Source organism: Bidens hawaiensis, unplaced genomic scaffold, assembly GCF_021521415.1.
Source record: "Bidens hawaiensis isolate Kalapana, Puna unplaced genomic scaffold, B.hawaiensis_p1.1 tig00013985_1, whole genome shotgun sequence".
NCBI classification, from domain to species: Eukaryota; Viridiplantae; Streptophyta; class Magnoliopsida; order Asterales; family Asteraceae; genus Bidens; species Bidens hawaiensis.
Window position 1 is genome coordinate 257,438 of NW_027492198.1, and position 20,751 is coordinate 278,188.

Here is a 20,751-nt window from a genome sequence, read left to right on the forward strand (position 1 = left end):
GAATCAAGGTACCATGAAAGGGATTAACGCCTGAAGGGTTAGAACCATAATTATATATTTTATGCTTAATCTATATAATTATGATGATCTTGCAGTCATAGATGAGACTTGATTAAACCTTAAGTTTGAGTGTTGAAAAATTGTGTACGTATGGCATGGTTGCTTCACGGTTTGACCATGCATACGACTATGATCTTTTTGTTTATGGCTTGCTATATGTTGTAAGGCCCCGTTACCGGTAGCCCTACGTTCGTGTTGGATTTACTCATAAACGCAGTTATAAATGTCAGAGTTAATTAAAACATTCGCGGAATATAAAAGCTTTCATAAAACATTTCATAACAAAACACATCTTGTCTTAAAACATCATTTTGTCTTTCAAAATAAATAAACATTAGACTTAAACGTCTTGAGTCTTCCGATGCCAGCCTCTTATTCAGTGCCACGTGTCTCCTCAAGCGAGCTGCCTCATCCTACTCACCTGCGTGCATACTAAAAGTCAGCTACGCTGAGTGAGTTCTAGTTAATCATACATTATACAATACACATAAACTTATATTCTTTCATTCATACTTTCATATTTTCTTTTTGTATTAACTTGCTTTCATATCTTACGTTATAAAGAGCATTACGCCTTCCTTCCTCGAGTATTATTAGGGCTCGGTACCCTCTTTCCTCAAATATTAGTAGGGTTCGGTTCCCTAGTTCTCGAATATTAGTAGGGTTCGATTCCCTCTTCGTTACCATACAACCATACATCATACCTCGAGTGTTATTAGGGCTCGGTACCCTTTTCGTAACCATACAGCCATACAACCATCATTTTCTTCTTTTATTAACTTTATCACGTTCATACACATAAGCATACATATCATACTTACCTTATACATAGCGTTACAACCTGACAGTACGTGCAATATCCGAAGATCGTTCACGTACCATCAAGCAATCATTCATACATTTCACATTATCCACATAAGGCATACACTTATCTCTTAGGATAAGCGTATTAACAAACATATTGAGAATGCACACAGCTCCGAAAACATAACACAGAAGTGGGGCTAGAAACTCACCTGAATCCTGTTACGCTCTCCGTTAATCGTTATTCCCTTCTTGAGTTGTGCACGGCTAACTGTATAATATTTACATGTATCAATTAACTACTACTACTCATGTTGTATTTCTATCTTTATATAACCCACAACGAACGGGGGTCCGGGGGCAGCGCCCCTGGCAGCGGGGTCTAGGGGCGGCAGCCCTTAGCAGGGTCCAAGGGGCAGAGCCCCTGGCTGGGGTCGAGCTGTCTTAACACATTTTTCATTAGGTTTTTCATTTATTTTCTAATTTGCTAATTCTAGCGAACTTATCATTAAGCGAACTTAACAATAAGCGAACTTATCATTAAGCGAACTTAGTGTTAAGCGAACTTATCATCAGGCGAAGTTAACTTGGCGAAGTTACACCTTAAGCGAACTTATGCCAGGCGAAGTTGTCAAGGGCGAACTTATGCCAGGCGAAGTTATCAATTAGGCGAACTTAGCCTTAGGCGAAGTTATCAATTAGGCGAACTTAGCCTTAGGCGAAGTTATCAGTTAGGCGAACTTATCCTTAGGCGAAGTTATCAGTTAGGCGAACTTAGCCTTAGGAGAAGTTGTCAATTAGGCGAACTTAGCCTTAGGCGAAGTTATCAATTAGGCGAACTTGCTTGCAGGCGAAGTTCGCCTGCAGGCGAAGTTGTGCAGCAGCCGCCACTGTTCATCCTAAATCCCCAAAATCATCATCGTTTTACCGAGAAATCCATGGGTATGGTATTTGACTAACCCGCGATCATTCCTATGGTTGTTTTTGGATAAAACTTAGCCCGGAATGACGCAAAGTTTGGACCTTTATGGTAAAAACGTTCAATACTAATGTTAAGAGTTCATTAACCGAGCAGTTTCCATTTTCGGGTTCATTACACTAGTATTTATCATCAAGTTTACAACTTTATGTTTCGTTTATACCCGATCTACTCTCGTTCTAAGTTTCAAGACTAAACGTTTATAAAAACGAAATCTTTAGGATCAAAACATACCTTTTATACGTTCGGTGTGGTCGCAGTTTGCTTGGTTATCTCGTATATTGAAGATCTAATAGTGGTCGGCTTGATTTTTGGACTCGAATCCGCTCCCTCTCTCTCGGCCGTAAGAGGTGTAGTGTATGTGTGTGTTTTTGAGTGTGTAGAGATTTATGAAAGATGGAAATGATAGTTAGGGTTTTAGGATGGTTTAAGGGGATATTTATATCTCTTAAAGCCCATGGACCTAAGGCCCATTACCCTTAATCCATCTTAATTAATCTAAGTCCATGATCCGTTCTTGTTTAATATTAGCTAATATTATTAAATGCCGGACCATTCAACGAAATCTTTCTTTATTTAAATTATAAAATTTAGGATGTTACATATGTTTATCAGAAATTTGACTGCTGATTTATGGTCCGACAGTGAACCATCTGTGCCGCTATTGGTTGCTATTTTGATGCTTGATATTTCACTTGTTGAGCAATGACTTGATCATGGTTGATGGGATGCATATTTAAGGAACATATAGACATGTTTGAAGTTTTAATAAAATCAAAATAAACCCTTTTATATTGTACATATATGCACCAACAAATATATTTTCATAAAATTCACATAAGGCCATAAGGGTACTTCGAACATCACATTCTAATTTAAATTCTTGTGACCAATTTTCACTTATCATGATCTGTTATATTCATCTGAGATGTACTTGCCAACTTGATTTTCGAGTGAGCTTACACTATGGTTTCACAAAATCACCCTTTTCAACCATAATTGGCATGTTGGTATCCATATCACCAAAATAAGTCTATATCCATGCACTCAAAATTAATTTTATTTAGTTTTGAAGCACGTATGAAAATATTTTAGACACTTCAATTTCATTATATTGTTGGCTAATGTGGTTAACCTATCGCCAAAATCAAAATTTGGGTCACCTTGACTAAACATATATCTTCAATGGCTAACCTTATATTAACATACAAAAATCCTGCAATGCCAGATTTTAATTAATCTAAACAATTATTAATATTGTAAACTCAACTTTCTTAAAAGAAAGGCGTACTGGTTTTATTAATTTCAGCTATCATCTTTTGGTTGCTACATGTCCCAACTAGTGAATTGGTTGATAACGATCCCACCTTTTATCATATTTGTTTCCAACGGTCCGCGCCTAACAGAATTTTAACGCCGTTAGTTGCAGATCGTCGGAAAAAACGTTTTTGGCCGGAAAACACAACATTTTCTTCTCTAACATCTTTGTAACCTTGGATAGGAGATTTTGTAACCTTGGATCGGAGATTTAGGAAGCTTTTTCTAGTATGAACCTCAATTATTGAGGTTGTCGGAACCCTAGAACCATCGTCGGAATCGGTTGGTGGTGCTCAAGCGGTGGTGGTTGGTTGGTGGTGAGTCAGTTGGTGGCGGTGTTCAGGTTGAGCTTTCCGGCAAAAAAATGCGACATTTTGGACCAAAATCGTTTTACCGGCAACCTGCAAGTAATGGCGTTAGGATTTTGTTAGTCGCGGACCGTTGAGAACAAATATGTTAAGAGATGAGACCGTTAGCAACCAATTCGTTAGTTAGGACCGACAATGTCAAAAGATGATAATTGAGATTAGTAAAAATCAAAGATGATATTTGGGACCCACGTTTGGTCTTTTTTTCATTGGTTTATTTTGTTTTTAGGGCAAGGCCAAACTCGGAATTGGCGTAACAACTTGTGGGCTGCTTGCATATTGGGTGGTCAACAGTTGAATTGATCCCTCTTTAACGGGTTGGACATGATTTATTTATTTGCAGTGTAGAGAATGGATTTAGTGGTGGGTTATGCATGCTAATAGGATCTGCGGTTAGGCCAATAATGATATCAAGATGATTGTTAAGATGAAGTTCCTCACGAATACCGAGGGTTCAAATCTTACGGTGGACAGAAAATAGTGTAATAATTTGCTTTTCAAAAAAAAAAAAAAAAAAGCTAAAGTTAAATATTTTTTTTAGAGTTGTAGGATTTCAACTAAGTTATTATATTTAGATTATTTTTCATATTTTTAAAATTTAACTTTGGCATCCTTTGGTTTTTAAAACTGATCCGATCCATACATGTTTAATGAGTGGACACATTTTTAGAACATTCCTTGTTATCTATCACCAGAGTATTTGTGTAAGGTGTTTAATGCATCTATAAACATATCTAGTCAGCTGAGATATCAAAATTATACATATAAAATGACCAACAATACTGTTTTTCTCTAATCCTACAAAAATACTCATATTTAGGTAAGTTTTATAGTTAACATGTCACATGGGTTATATCATCGTCACACAAAAGGTGCATGTTAAACGTCACATGTGAAGTTTACTTCTAGTGGGCATGTGTAAATGATCCTCAATGTAGTTGACCGCACAAAGCATAAGTACATGTTGTATGGAGGGCTGTTCACGAGCCGAGCTGAACCGAGCGAAGACTTGCTCGTTGCTCGGCTCGTTTACAACCGAACCGAACCGAACGGCTGAAATTCGAACCGAGTGAAAACCGAAACGAGCCAAAATCAAAGAGCATTTTTCGATGAAACATCGAGCGATTTCGAGCATTATTTATTTCTTTTTCATTTTAAATTTTTCAATAAGAAACAAATTTGAAGGTTGTAAATAATATATTTTATAAATAAATGAGTAGTTTTAAGAAAAACGTGTAATATATTGTAAATTTTTTATTAAAATTAAGTTTGAATTGAAATATAATGATCACGTAAACAAACTTTTAGTATTCTAAAAACTTAAAGCGAAAAATAAAACTATAAAATTGACAGAATATGAAAAATTTTAAGGGGTAAAAATAATTATAAGCTTATATTTATGTGTTTTGTCTATATATTTATATATTTGTTCATATATAATTATATATAAAATAAATTAAAAATATTCGAGCCGAACCGAACGGAGCAGACGTTTGATCGTTTCTTGGCTCGTTTATAAAACGAACCGAGCAGAGCGGCTCGTTTTAAATCGAACGAGCAATTTCTAAGCGAGTTCGAACGACGAGCGGTTTGAACGGTCCTAGTTGTATGGATATGAATCAAGAAATCTTTGTTAATTTTCTTTTACCTTTTTTAAGGAAAAGATAAATAGGATCTATCTTCGAATCCTTTCTTTTCGTTGAGTATTAGGTTCTTTAATTACAATGGCATGAATTCATTTGGTCTTCCCTTGATATATGCCAATATATCAATAGTTATGGGCCAATCATTTTGGAATTCTCACATTTCTAAAATCTAACCCTCTCATGTATTTCCCAGAAATGACATAAAAATTTAAGTGGTAAGTTCTATCCGAACATATTCAAATATACCACTTGATTTGATTACTTAACTTTTCCTGAATTTAAAAAACATTGAGTAAAAACAATTGAAAGAGAACTCTTTTGAAAAATACATACAGTGATCATTAATATTCTCTTTGTGAATCTTCAAGATGTATGCCATTAAACTAAAGATATAGTGGGAGAATATCATACAAAAATATGCTCTCTTAAGTTCCATCTACAAGATCACAACCTCGATCAAGGCCGTTATTAGGTTAAATACCCTTTTGTACACATTTGTAGATATGATATAAAACAGTATGATTCCTTTGTATTGTAAAGTTATAATAGTGAACGTTGGTGTAAGATAATACTTTTCACAATACATATTCCCCATTATTCTCTCCCTTTAAATAGGTGTTACAAGTGTGTCTCATATTTTGAGATAATATTGACAATTAATTAATATAGACAAATCTATTCGATTTACACAGTGATGTATGAATTAGTGATAGACTGATCATGTGTCGGTCACCTTAAGTTGCTTGAGCCTGTAAGCCAGCACCCCAACATCAGCTCATAATTGCAAACTGTAAGCGTAACTCACCAATTTAGAAGATCCAGATTTTTGAAGTTGGAATTCATTAAAAAAAGATAATTTTGAACATCATTTCCCACAAATGATCAATTATCCTCCTCATGACCATCTCACGACATTAGTTTTTTACGTTATTAATTAAACCTTTGTAAAACCTTTAAATTAAGGCATATTTCTCTTTGTAAATCATCAAGTAAATATCAAATACTTACCTTATATAAACTTTTATAAAGTCTTTAAATTAAGGCATATTTCTCTTTGTAAATCATCAAGTATATATCAAATACAATTCCCCGCAGTTTTAGGCTCGATAACATGGTATCAGAGTGGTCTTATTAGTTCTAGGACCAACTTGCTCATCAAATACCAAAAACCAGTTTTTCCTTTCTTTTCTAGATTTATGAACCCACTGGGCTGCCAGCCTGCCATGTTCGAAGAAGGTAACCCCGATCCAACTTACCAATCTGATCAAGAATGCAATACTAGAAAACTGGTAGGGTTGTGACGCCAAATTGCATCGGAAAAGCGTCACAAACGAGCGATCCGGTGCATTTCCAACGCAATGTGCGTGCCGGAAAAACCCCAAAATTATCCAACAATCTACAAATCAACCTCAACGGTCAAAAGTACGCTCTATAGAGCCGAATGATTCGAGTTGCCACAGCCAGAAAATCAAAGACCTTGCTGAAACACTTAACCTTGAATCCTCCGGAACAAGACGACCTGGTCGTCTTCTCATGGGTCATTCAACATAATGATCCAGTACTCGCCGGAAACGTAACCGAGTTCCCCACTGTAAAAACACTATGGGATGCTTTGGTGGTCACATACAGTACTGGAAAAGCCACACTGCAAACATTTAGTCTCCTGTTAAAGTTAATGAAATAAAGCAGAATGATACCTCTCTTGAAAATCTTTAGATTGCTTTGCAAAGGATATGGGAAGAAATTGAAAAAAATTGATCCAAATCCGATGAAGCGCACAAACGACATCAGAGTGTACAATAAAATCAGCTCTGAACATACCTTGTTTCAATTTTTAAATGCTTCAGATCTAAGTATGCCTCGATAATACGGGAGATTGTCCGACTAGACTCACTTCCTTCCACAGAAGAAGCATATGCAACGGCTCTGAAAGAAGAAGAAGCCTACCCGAAAATTTTGGTGCTTGATATTTCACTTGTTGAGCAATGGCTAACACACATGATTCATAATTTATGAACATATAGATATCTTAAGAGTGGCATTTAACATACACGTTTGATTTTTTAGTATCAATATAAACCATTTTATATTGTGCATATGCAAGATATATATTTTCATATAATTCACATAAATATACTTCTAATATCAAATTCAAATTTAATTTATTGTGACCAATTTTCACTTATCATGATCTGTTGTATTCATGTGGTAATGTATTTGCCATTTTGAGTGAGTTTACACTACATTTTCACATAATCACCCTTTTCAACCGTAATTGACATGATGCGACCAAATGCATTAACATAAGTTTATACCCATGCACACAAAATTATTATTTTATTAGTTTTAAAGCACATATGAAAGTATTTTAGACACTTCTATTCATGATCTGTTGTTGACTAATGTGGTTAACCAATCACCAATATTACAATTTGGGTCACCTTGACTAAAATCAACTTATTTCTTCAAGGACCAACCTTAGATTAACATACAAAAACCCTGCACTGCAATGCCAGATTTTAATTAATCCTAAACAATTATTAATGTTGTAAACTAAATTTTTATTTACATAACCCACTTGGTCACTTTTGATCATTTATGTAAAAAATAGTTCACCAATTACTTGTTAGTCAAACACATGTATTATGTTAGTTATCATTTGACTATTTTATTTCCTTAGCAGCAACAACATGTAAATTTTATTATAACTATTCATGCTTCATTACTAAATATTACTTAGAATTACAATTTGGATTAGGGGCATTACAAAGCTTATCTTAGATGTTAATGCCACAAGTACTTCTCACTACTGCTAATTGCCACCACAAAGGAAAGTGACATTAGTGACACACGAAACATTGGCACTGCAATTGTGTTTGTAGTTGCACTTTAAAAAAAGAAACTCAAAAAGTTCAGGTTGAGAATTATACACTTTTTCTTTATCATAAGTTGTTTCGAAAAAGGTTTAAAATCCGATTCCGCTATAGTTGCACAGAACCATATCCTTTTCAACCATAATTGACATGTTGGCACCCAAATCACCAAAATAAGTTTTATACCCATGCACACCAAATTAAATTTTTAGTTTTAAAGTACTTCTCAAATATTTTAAACACTTCAAATTCATTATCTATTGTTGACTAATGTAACCAGTCACTAAATTCACATGTTTGGGTCATCTTGGCTAAAATCAACTTATTTCTTCATTCCCAAACCTTAGATTAACAATTATAAACAATTATTAATCTTGTAAACCCAGTTTTTATTTAAATAAAAACCCACTAGATTACTTTTGATCATTTATGTAAAAAATAGTTCACCAATTACTTTTTAGTTAAAACACATCTAGCATGTTAGTTATCAATTGATTATTTTATCTTCTTAGAATTTTACACAATTACATAAACAACACAGCAATAATAATATTGTAACTCACTTTCACATTTCAATACTTAAATTACAACTTAGATTATGGGCAGTGGCGGCCCAACCATTTTGAAGGCCTAAAGCGAGAAAAAAAAATTGAGGCCCTCTTTTAATTTCCTTTGTTACAGAACGTGGACGGGTTTGGGAACGATCATAATAAGCTTTTTATAGTACTATTTTTGTATTGTATTTAAAGCATCTTCCTGTTATGTATCAACATCGATCAACTTCATAAAATTATATCTCGTAATAATTAGTGAAGTCATATAACAAGTGATTAACTTATAATCCAAATTCATTCATATTCCGTATGCAACATTAGGGAAGTCATATTCCGTACGTAAAATTAGAAAATTATGATTTTTTTGTTAAGAAAAATAAATGATTAATTTATAATACAAATTCAATGTATATATAAGTTAAAATGGAATGCATTATATTTGCTGAAAAACAATTGACAAAAAAAAGGCATCATGAGAGAATTGAATTGAATAGATGGGAAAGAAAATGAAAAACAATTAAAAAAGTAATATACCACATAGAATCGATTTTGGGTGGGAAAGGAAATATACCAAAAACACTAAAAGCAAGTGTTTTAACCAAGGAAACAACATGCATAACAAGATTAATGAACTCTCTTTTTTATTAGTATGTGTATTCAATTTTTTTTAACAAATGGGGCCTCATTTTTGTTGGAGCCTAAAGCCATAGCTTGGCCCAACTTAACTCTTGGGCCGGCCCTGATTATGGGCGTTATTACAAAGCTTATCTTAGATGCTAATGCGACAAGTTCTCACCACCACTACATTCCATCACAAAGGAAAGTGACTCTAGTGACACACTAAAATTGTCACTGCATTTGTGTTTTAGTTACACTTTTAAAGAGGGACTCAAAAAGTTTTGTGTTTTATACATTTTTTTTCTTTATCAAATTTATTTCGTAAAAGGATAAAATCCGATTCCACTCTTTTCGTGTCACTATGCATAGGTCATTACTCAAAACTTCTTTTTGGAAGTAAAATTTTGTGACCGATTATTACTTATAGTGACAACTTTTGACTTTTAATTACGATTTTTTGATGCTTAATTCGTGTCGATGAATGACTGTTTTTATTCTTCTACTTTATAAATCATTCATTGTAGCTAACACCCGCTAGATGCGTTCTCTAGAATATAACAGGCTCTGAGTAAATCTCAAATCTTGTGGAAGAGGATAGCTGAGGCTCCTACAAACACCAAACTTAAAAATGTAAGCACATAGCAAAAGCTTTGAAGCCATTAGCATTTGTTAGGGTGAATAAAGTAAAAATATATACAAATGGTTCAGTTTTACTACACTTGTTGGTGTATATATAATATTTTCATACTTATGAAGAGGTGTTCATACTTAGCAGTTTAATGTGTATAGACCACCCTACATGGTACAATTTCTCACCCAATTTCAAAAATTATACCACTTTTAACATCGATATTCCTTTTTTTTAAAGGCTATTAAGTTCTCGTCAAGGAGATCGTGAACCCATTATTTAAAAAGCGTATAAATTATAAGTAGATCTAATTATTTGTGTCCAAAGTAAGAACACATAGATAACTCAAGTTAAGGATTCAAAATGATGAGGTACCTGCGGCATAGAAGATGCGCGTGGCATAAATCGACCAACCACTTGTTGAGCATAGTTAACTTTTTTCCGCATAGAGGAAAGTAACATTCCATATGTCAGCTTGCTTTCATTTTCAATAGTTTGGATGAAGCTAAAAGTCAACGCGCCTATAGCCCGGCCTGTGAAAACCTGCAAAAGTATTAAAACAAATTGTGTGATATGCGCGCGAAGACATGCATGAGTGTGCTTACTGATGTATCTGCTGAAATCTGGTCGTCTGCACAGGCACTAATGCACACCGCCTTTCCTCCACGTGTTCCTTTATTTGTAAGTTGGTGTTCTTCCCACTTATAGAGTCCATCCCTGCTTGGAAGGATCATAGGTCTGTTAACCGAGTTTATTATCTATTATCGTTATTATTATTAGATTCATCATTTATTTTTAAGTTTGTTTGTTAGTTGAATTTTATTATAATCCTTTCATTGTAATCTCTTTATATAAAGAGATCTGGTTTTCAGTTTTCAATTATTATACACAAAAAATAAATTTCACCAAACAATTTTTTTAATTATTTTTTTAAAGTTATTTTGAATTACTACTGACCAGTTGATCTTGCACAGGAAAGGTAGATCTAGGAGGGTTCCGCTGAAGCAAGTGTCGACGACACTATGAAGTGTTACACCACGAGGCAGTGGTGCTACAATGGTGGCATTGATTTCATCATCTAGAATTGTCCCAGCCACTTTATAGTCAAGAGGGCACAACGCTTCATCATACCCATCAACCTCATCTCCATCTTCATCCTGAATTTGGGATGCATGGCCTGCATAGTAGAAGAACAATGAGTCCCCGGGTTGGCAACCCTGGACTAGCCACCGTAAAGCTGCTTGTATGTTGCGCTTTGTTGGGATTCTGTAGCGATCCGATTCTTCTTCTACATCACACTAATTAGTAAGAACACCGAACAGACAAATATATATAACAGATATCAAACCCATAAAACTGAGAAAGACCGACTTTTGTTATCGAATTTATGAATTATAATTTTTTTAGTGTTAGTTAGTTTATAGAAACCAACAAATTGTATTGCCCAAAAGTTTTAGGCACTTGTAATAATCAACTAATCATTAAATTCAGACCAAAAGTTTGAGATCCAAATTCATTATTTTCATGCCATTTTTTTTTGGACTGAAGTTTCAGAATTACCAGTAAGGACAAGGATGGAAGCATTTGGAAAGCCCAATTTGTTAACTAGTAACCGATGCATGCTCCTGACATTATCAACACTAGCTTCAAGTTTCTTCATGTGGTTATTGTAGGTGATACCACATAACACCGCCCTTTTCCTGCCATAATTCTGAGACAATTGTTGCTGGAATGATCTGTTCGGTGGCGGCTGAGCCGACTGCTGTTGATACTGGCTTGCAGCTGCATTGAGAAACCGCCCAACTTGAAAGAGAACACGGGGCTTGATCTTTTCTTTGAAAACGTGGACGGCTTGGCACCTGGGACACAATTCGTATTGTGATCCTGACATCTGAATAAAGGTTCTTTCACATGTGTTGCACCGTCTCGCTGTTGTTGCCATGGTTTTTTTGTTCTAAGTAGTTTAGAGTTGTTGTTTCTAAGGTAGAATGAATGTGTGGATGGTAACTAGTTTGGAGGTGTGTGTTCTATTTATACAGTCCATTTGTATGACTCTTTGTAAGGACTAAAGAATGGATTCATTTGGTGTTCACAAAGTAAATGGAAGAACCAGATTCACATCTGAAATTTCTTTCGGCTGAGATGATTTATTCTAGTGTAGCCATATTGACCAAAAACTTACGTATGTAGACCGTTTATTGAAAATCAATGAAAAGAGAACACATACAATAATCACGTGTGATATTACTAATTTCCTGTTTACCTAAATTAGAATCCTGTCTTTTTTTCATTGGTTTTACTTTCTTTTGTTTTCAAGGCTAGCTAGTACTTGGCGTAACAACTTGTGGGCTGCCAACGTTATTGGCGGGTCAGCAGTTGAACCGAATCCTGTTTAGCAGGTCGGACATGATCTATTTATTTATTTTTTCGTTGGCAGAGAATGGATTAAGTTGGCAAGCTATGCATGCAGCGATGCAAGTAGGACTTACCCATGAATAGCATGTCTGGTTCAATGAGCGGTCGCATTTTAAAAACATTTCTCATTAGACCATCACCGGTGCAAGGCTTAATGTATATCTATAAACATGCCTAGTCTTAGACATCAAATTTATATAAAAGGACCAAAAATACTATTTTCCTATCATAATACAAACATTCTTACCAATACTTGTATGTTTACAATTAGGTAAGTTTTATCGTCACCATGCCATGTGGGTTATATTATGTCACACAAAAGGTGCATGTGAAACGTCATATCTAGATGATCTATGAAGTTTATTTCCAGTGGGCCTCATGCGTGAATGATCCTCAACGTAGTTGACAGCACAAGCATAAGTATGTGTTGTATGGCTATGAATCAAGAAATCTTTGTTAGGAGAAATGCCACTTCAATTATATTCTTTATTTTACCTTTTACTATATTTTGAAGGAAATGATAAATAGGATCTATCTTCGAATCTTTTCTTTTATGTGAGTATTAGGTTCTTTAATTACAATGGCATGAATTCATTTGGTCTTCCAATGATATATTCCTATATATCAATAGTTATGGACCAATCATTTTGGAATTCACATATTTCTAAAATCTAATCCTCTCATACATTTCGTAGAAATGACATAAAATTAAAGTGGTAATAAATTCTATGTGAAAAAATTCAAATACCACTTGATTTGATTACTTAATTTCTCCTGAATTTCAAAAACATTAAAAACAATAACATAAGACTTCTTGATGAAAAATATTCAAATACCACTTGATTTGATTACTTAATTTATGAAAAATACGTACAGTAATTAATATATCATTAATATTCTTTTGGTGAATCTTTAAGACCGTTATTAAGTTAAATAACCTTTTGGAGTAATTAATATATCATTAATATTCTCTTGGTGAATCTTTAAGGCCGCTATTAGGTTAAATAACCTTTTGTACACACTTTAAATTAGTGTAATATAATATTTTTCAAAAAACATATTCTCATTATAATCTCCCTTTAAATAGGTGTTACTGTTGGCCTAGATAGATCAAACAATCATATTAAACAAACTTATCAAACAAATGAACACGAGATATTGAGGTGAGAACCCTCGACTCTTTTCATATATCAAACGAACTTCACAAACGAACATAACCTCACGAACTTATCAAACGTACATGGAGATGAGACTCCTTGACCCTCTCTTAACTCTCTCTCAACTCTCACCAATAAAACTAATAATCTAGACCCTATTTATAGACTTACTAAACATGCTCTCCAAGACATACCTTTCCTAAACCTAATACAATTCAAATAACTAAATTATAACTTAACAAAATAAATCTTTTACTTTTTAAATAATTCAAGATTAATCCTTCATTCACCCCCTTAATCTTGAATTGTATTTCTTCTTGCATTTGTTCCTCCTTTTCAACTGACTATAACATACTTGCTTCACTGATTCTTCAAACTTAGCATTCGTTCCTTCCATACTTAACTTTGAAATCATGTTGCTATTTTCATTCTCAACTCGCTTATTCTCATCAACTCGTTCTTGACTAATACTTTCACGAACTCCAAACAAATCATTCGGGCTTGTTCCAAAGCGAATATCCTTCACTTTCATAATCGGTTTCACATCATAACTTTCTTTCTTTTCAACTTCAAAGTTATTAGGATTACAACATACCTGAAGCTTGATGTTGTACGTCATATTCAGATTTCTCTGAACCTTTATCAACAATCTCTCTTTCTTATCATATAGCCTCAATATCCCATTGGCTATTTCAATCTTACATCTTTCTTCATCCAACTTTCCCAAGCTAAGAAGATTGGTCTTCAACTTAGGGATATAGAAAACATCACAAAACGTTTTCTTTTCACCAGTCTTACTTACCACAATCACATTACCTTTACCTTTGATCTTGATCTCGGATCCATCACCAAACTTCACTTGACCCGAAACTCCTTCATCCAAGGTAGTAAAAAACTCTTTCTTTCCTGACATATGATGACTTGCACCAAGATAGCGAACTCTTAACGCTTCCCAAACATCTTTCGGTTCCGAATACTTGGCCATCTGAAGCATCACTTCTTCAGGTAGGGTTTGAAAGATAACACCCAAGGCCATAAACTTCTTTATTTCTTCAATTCCAGTCCCTTTTTCCTTATCAATTGCATCATGCAAACCATTCGCACCCAAAATAATTTTCACCATAACCGACCATGACACGTAGTCGGTCGAAGTTAACTTCGGTGCTTGCAAAACAAAACCACCTATCGAATCTTTCATTGTTCCCGAACTTCCCGCTTCTTTGTCACCAGACATGACTAAATAATCAAACTGTTTGTCGCTTTCTTCTTATCAGAACTCACGGTATGTATTTAATGGACACTACCAATATCGGACTTTATTTTGTGGCGGCAGCTTTCACAACAAATCAAATATCAAACCTTTAATATGAATCACAACTACCGACAAATTAATCAAATATCAAACCTTTAATATGAATCACAACTACCGACAAATTAATTTTCTACTTCTCTTGCAAGAAACCTCAAACAGAATTCTTTTATATCTTGCAAAATCTCCACAAGAAATAATATCTTATATGTGTGGTTTTCGAATTTGACCACCACCGTCAACTATTTTCAAACAATTATTCTGTCAATTTGCTTTCACTAAGGCCCACACAAGAAATTATTATCACCTTTTTTTAGTTTCTTTGTCAACAAATAAGAATAAAAAAAACCGAACCTCCTCAGATTAGACAAACGATTCTTGCTCACCTTTTTAGAATGATCAAACTCTCGTTGTGATCGGCCGCTCTCTTCGAACCTTAGTATGAGCTATGTATAGCTCTGATACCAATTGTTGGCCCAGACAGATCAAACAATCATATCAAACAAACTTATCAAACAAACGAACACGAGATATTGAGGTGACAACCCTCGACTCTTTTTATATATCAAACGAGCTTCACAAACGAACATAACCTCACGAACTTATCAAACGTACATGGAGATGAGACTCCTTGACCCTCTCTTAACTCTCTCTCAACTCTCACCAATAAAACTAATAATCTAGACCCTATTTATAGACTTACTAAACTTGCTCTCCAAGACAAGCATTTCCTAAACCTAATACAATTCAAATAACTAAATTATAACTTAACAAAATAAACCTTTAAATTTTTAAATAATTCAAGATTAATCCTTCAGTTACAAGTGTATCTCATATTCTAAGATAATATTTGAGTATATTGACAATTAATATAGACAAATCTATTTAATTTATAAAATGATTCCATTACACCCTCTCCATCGAAACGGAAGGTGGCTGGATACTTAGAGGCTGTTTGTTTTTTCTCAAAAGCTATTTCTAAACTCTTTTGTCTGCACCGCGCAGATCACGCGCAGACGTTGTGGTCTGCAGTGTGTTTGTTTTTCCGAAGACATTTCATTAAAAAACGTCTGCGCGTGCTCTTCTCCCAGAAGACATGGACTTGTCACTTCTAACCTCTTCCCCTCTTCTTTTTTCTCATTCATTAGACATAACAAAAATTTTTTTTTTGGTCTCTCATCTCCACCCCTAGCCTTCTCCTTCCCCTCTAACCCCAACCACCCATGCTCTCCTCCTCCAGAATCGTTGCCGCCGTTGTCGGCCTCTACTCCTCCACCTTAACCGCTGCCGACCTCTCTCTCTCCAACAAACAACCGCCGCCAGTCTCAAAATCTCAATCGCCATTACACGTTTGCTTCTCCCACTCATGGTTATAGTTTCCTTTTTTTTTTACTTGTGTGATTTAAATCAGTTTGAAATCAACACACCATTGCTATAATCTAATTGCCTTTTGTTTTAATTTCATAAGTGATTTCATTCTATTGTTTTATCATATGTTGAGTTCAGATCTGGATTCTTATAACCTTGTTTCCCTTTTGAGAGTCTCTAACAGTGGCAAAATGAAAGAGCTTGAACTGCTAAAGTTGAACTATAAAGCAAGTGAACAAGAAAGATGCCTAAGGACTCGTTTGATGTTGCCGATGTGACATTCGTCAATTTCGGGTCACTTTTGTTATGTAAACCCGACCCGTTTGTAACCCGAACATTTCAAATATATAAAATATTGGATCTTGTCATTTAAAATATAAAATATATAAAATATTGTTTTTTTTTATATTATGCATTGTTTGACCATTTAAACATACCCATTTTTTATGCAAACCATAAAAGAATCTTTATACCCAACCCTTCACTCCTTCCCTATATATACACACCCATCTTCTTCATTTTACTCTTGCTACATCTCCAAAAACTCTCTCAAAACTCCATAGATTCAAGGTTGATATTTCTTATGTATTCTTGAAGTTTTGACTTCTCAAGTCAAACTAACTATAGTCTTTCATTCTAACTTGTTCATCTAACATTACTAACTCTTGAATATGGTGGTACAACATATATATAATACACACCCCTTGTTTCCTTTATTTGTTACTTCACCGACTCTGGTTGGTTAAGTTTCGAATGTCATAAGGCAAAGGCTTCATGGAGGACTTCGTGTTCTTGATATATATTTACACACACATAACTTATTATACATATCACTTATGACTAACTTCTAACCCTTTAGTTTGTTCATCTTATTTACAAGTTCCATGGTGTGGGTTTGTATAAGACTAACCTCGGTTTAACCGACACTAGTCCAAACCAGAAACCGAACTTTTGTTTACTAGTTTTGTTAAAATAGTTGTTTAAACATGTTTGTTGCTAGATTTGAGTTTCAAAAATCATTTTTACAAGTTCTTTAATATTAAGCATATGGAATCCATCTATGAACTTGTTGGGAGATGGAAACCGAACTAAACTGAAACTTTTGCTTAAAACACTTGTAGTTAACTTTTTTTGTTGTAAAATTTAAGTTTTCTTCATTTATAAACCAATATACAAGTTCTATGATATTTGGGCATGTAGAAACCATCTATGAACTATTTGTGAGATGGAGACCGAACCAAACCGAACTATACCGACTTGTACTCGCTTAAGACACACAAGTGTGTTTTTAGCTATCAAAACTTGAATATTTCTTTAAAAAAATAGTTTACAAACTGATTTTAATTGTTTTCTTAAGTACTTGGAATAGTTGGATCCAACTTGATCTCATAACATAGTTTGGACCGACAAAACCGAACACTCGCTTAACGTGCGTTGTTAGTTCTAAACAATAGATCTACATACTTGGTTAAGTGTTAGTATGTTTTAATGAGTTATCTCATAACAATTAATATTTTGGAAAGTTGACTTTGGGTTTGACCATTTGTGAAGACCCGAACCGACAACCCGAACACTCGTTAAAAACCCGTTTTAGTATCTTTAGCCTAATGGAACTTGCATTTTAGCATTTTCCCCACCTTATTACTTAACATTGGTTAAGTAAATATTAAGGTTAGATACTTTAACCCGGTTTTGAGCAAACTTACATTTTTTAAAAGGGTTATTATTATAAATTCTTAAATAGTTACATTTTAAACCTTGAACTTTAATTGATTAGTTTTTGCAACAATTATTTTATTTAAAGATCTTCAAGACAACCTTTCTAAATCCAAGACTTTCTTTTATTTAGGCTTCATACGTTAAACTCGTCGTTCCGGCAAAACTCCAAATAATCAGTCTTTCAAGTTTATTACTTGAACGTGAGTAACTTCATACCCCGTTTTCTATCTTTTATTTTGGGGGTGACATTTCAACTTATCTAAACTAAATGTTTTATACTTGGGTCTTAAACCACAAACGTTGTTGTATACCTTACTTGAATAATTGCTCGATTTGGTGTTCTATGCTTATTTGACTATGTGTTTATCGCTTTTGGATGGTGGAACTATAAATCCTAGACCATTTGGCAACCCCTCATGGCAAGGTGTCGTTAACGTAATGCAATTAACGATAACTATAAAATCCTAAACTATTTGGCAACCCCTTATAGTTGGGTGTCGCTAACTTGTTAGCGATAACTATTTATCCAAGTTTATAGCTATTATTTATGGTTTTGTATACTAGTTTTGTGGCTTTTCATACTATATATCTATTGTTCAAACTTATGAATTGTTCACCAACCTTTGTGTTGATAAACTTTATTTTATGAAATGTTACAGGTTTGCATCTAGGTTGATTATGGAGTTCGGTGAAGAAAACGTCACAAATACCGTTAGGATATTAGCAAAAATGAACAATATTTGATTTGCTATATTTTGTTATATTTTGTTGTATTTGAGTTATGAATATTTGGTTATGTGACATTTTTGATGTTTTGAAATGAAATGAGTTTGTTAAATATGGTCGCTTTAAATAGTGTCATGCGCTTATGAGCAATCGTTGCACTCCGGCATGTTCCGCCGCCTTTGGTCGGGGTGCGACAGATTGGTATCAGAGCCATGACAATTAAGATAGGTGGTTAGACGTAACGACCTAGAATTGTTATGCTTAGGGTCCTATACGTGTGTACATACGTGTTTACTCTATCTAATTGTTCATATCGCATGTTTATTTATTAACTTGTTTAAAATTCACCAATATCCTAAATGATCACATACACACACCTTCATAGTATTTCCAAGGTATCCTTACCTTAAAACGCAAAAAGTAGATTTTCATTGTGTTTTATGGATTACAAGATTAACTTGGATCCCGTTGTTTCAAATCCCTTAAAGGTTGCGTTTATTTCGGGTTTGTAGCCATCATAGGAAACGAGAAATTATAAAATGACCATTTGACAAAAAGATTCCAAGAATCGAAGGTGATTTACTTACCTGGGATGGTTGAGTTATAATGCTCGTTTTCTAGGCCATAAATCGTGTTATAAATGTCAATACTTTAAGTAGTCGAATGCGAGCGTTCCGGTCGCCATCCTAATTTTCGGTGTTAAAACAATAGAACTACGGTGATTTCGTGGACTAGTGTTTTGACATGACGTTGTATCTCGATTTATTGTGTTATTATCGTTATTTGAGTCGAAAACATGAAAAAGTTTCGGTGGTTCGTACACATGTTTAGACTCCAATATGTTGTTTTATAAAACTTTTTAGTGTTGGAATATCAAGTCATGGTGGTTCATGCACGATTTTTCCAACTCTATAAATCTCAAAATCTCAAAATTTTAAGCTCTAAATTCTCAAAAAAAAAAAAACCATTTACTATTGTTTTCGGTTTTGTTATTTATAAACAAAGTTTTATATTTTATCTAACACTAACATCTTCTCCATACTAACTCTAGGATTCACAAATCAAAAATCGAAATCTTATTTTATTTTATACACCTTTATATTCATTTCCTTTTTACCCAAAAACTTATCCCATTTTCTTTATAATTTTTTAGCATGCCTTCGCTAAGACGCCAACAACGCAAGAACTCCACTCGACGTTTGGCCGCCATCATCGCCAAGCAAATGGCCGCTGTGATTCCCGAACTAATAACCCAAATACAAGCAAACCAACCCGCACCCGTTGTTGTACCTATTGAGCCCAAACCCGCATCCTACCTGCTTAAACAATTTACTAGTGCCAACCCGTCCGAATTCTATGGAACCAACTGTGTGACTACGTTGTTGCAGTGGTTCGAATCTATGGAGAATGTGTTTTTACACAGCGAATGCCCCGAAGCGAAAAAGACAAACTTCGCTTCAAGCATGTTTAGGGGAACCGCCCTAACATGGTGGGGTAGTGTCATGCACCTCCAAGGTACGGATGTGGCCATGGCTCTTCCATGGGCCGAGCTCAAGGCGCTGATGAAGAAGAAATTCTGTCCTAAACACGAGCTCCAAAAGCTTGAGGTAGAATTTTGGGACCTAAAACAAGAAGGTGGTGATAACACCGCTTACTCGCTCCGTTTCCACGAGCTAAGCGTTCTTGTACCTCACTTGGTCACCCCAACCGAACGTGAAATTGACAAATATATTGGGGGTTTACCGATGAAAATCCGGGACTCAGTCATGAGTAGCAAACCCGCGAACCTTGAGGAATCCATCATGTTAGCCGGTTGGCTATCGGAAAATCACGTGAAGGAGGGTACCCTAACCCTCAAGAAAACAATCGAGAAAGCCAAAACCGAGCCCGCTCCCAAAGCCAAGATTGAACCCGCACCACAAGCTATAAACTACTCCAACTCCTCCCGACACAACAACAACAACAAGAAGAAACCCAAGACTAATTACCGAAACTTTGCCGTCACCCAACCTCAACGACCACAACAAGCCCAAACTCTTCCCCAAAACCAAAAACTTTATATTGGTAACTCCCCACTATGTAACACTTGCCAACTTCACCACCCAACGAACTCGCCGTGTCGCCATTGTACAATTTGTAACCTATTTGGTCACTTCCCCAACACATGCCGATCCACCCAACGAAACCAACCCAACCGAGAAACTTTCCCC

At 34.9% G+C, this 20,751-nt stretch overlaps 1 protein-coding gene across 1 annotated transcript; it reads right to left on the reverse strand.

The window, feature by feature from the left end:
• Nucleotides 1-9,753: 9,753 nt before the first annotated feature.
• LOC143545592 (metacaspase-1-like) lies at nt 9,754-11,870 on the reverse strand. The gene is made up of 5 exons (XM_077037454.1): nt 11,408-11,870; nt 10,805-11,135; nt 10,453-10,564; nt 10,223-10,390; nt 9,754-9,826 (listed from the first exon to the last, which is right to left on the reverse strand). The coding sequence occupies exons 1-5, from the start codon at nt 11,787-11,789 to the stop codon at nt 9,767-9,769; spliced, it is 1,053 nt and encodes a 350-aa protein (XP_076893569.1). The 5' UTR covers nt 11,790-11,870; the 3' UTR covers nt 9,754-9,766.
• Between the last annotated feature and the right edge of the window lie 8,881 nt (nt 11,871-20,751).

What these genes read in the sequence shown, in the direction of transcription:
- LOC143545592 (XM_077037454.1), bottom strand. Translation starts at nt 11,789, where the DNA reads ATGGCAACAACAGCGAGACGGTGCAACACATGTGAAAGAACCTTTATT. An exon ending in TTCCATCCTTGTCCTTACTG is followed by an intron (nt 11,136 to 11,407) that starts GTAATTCTGAAA and finishes AGTGTGATGTAG; the next exon opens with AAGAAGAATCGGATCGCTAC. An exon ending in TTCCTGTGCAAGATCAACTG is followed by an intron (nt 10,565 to 10,804) that starts GTCAGTAGTAAT and finishes CCTTCCAAGCAG; the next exon opens with GGATGGACTCTATAAGTGGG.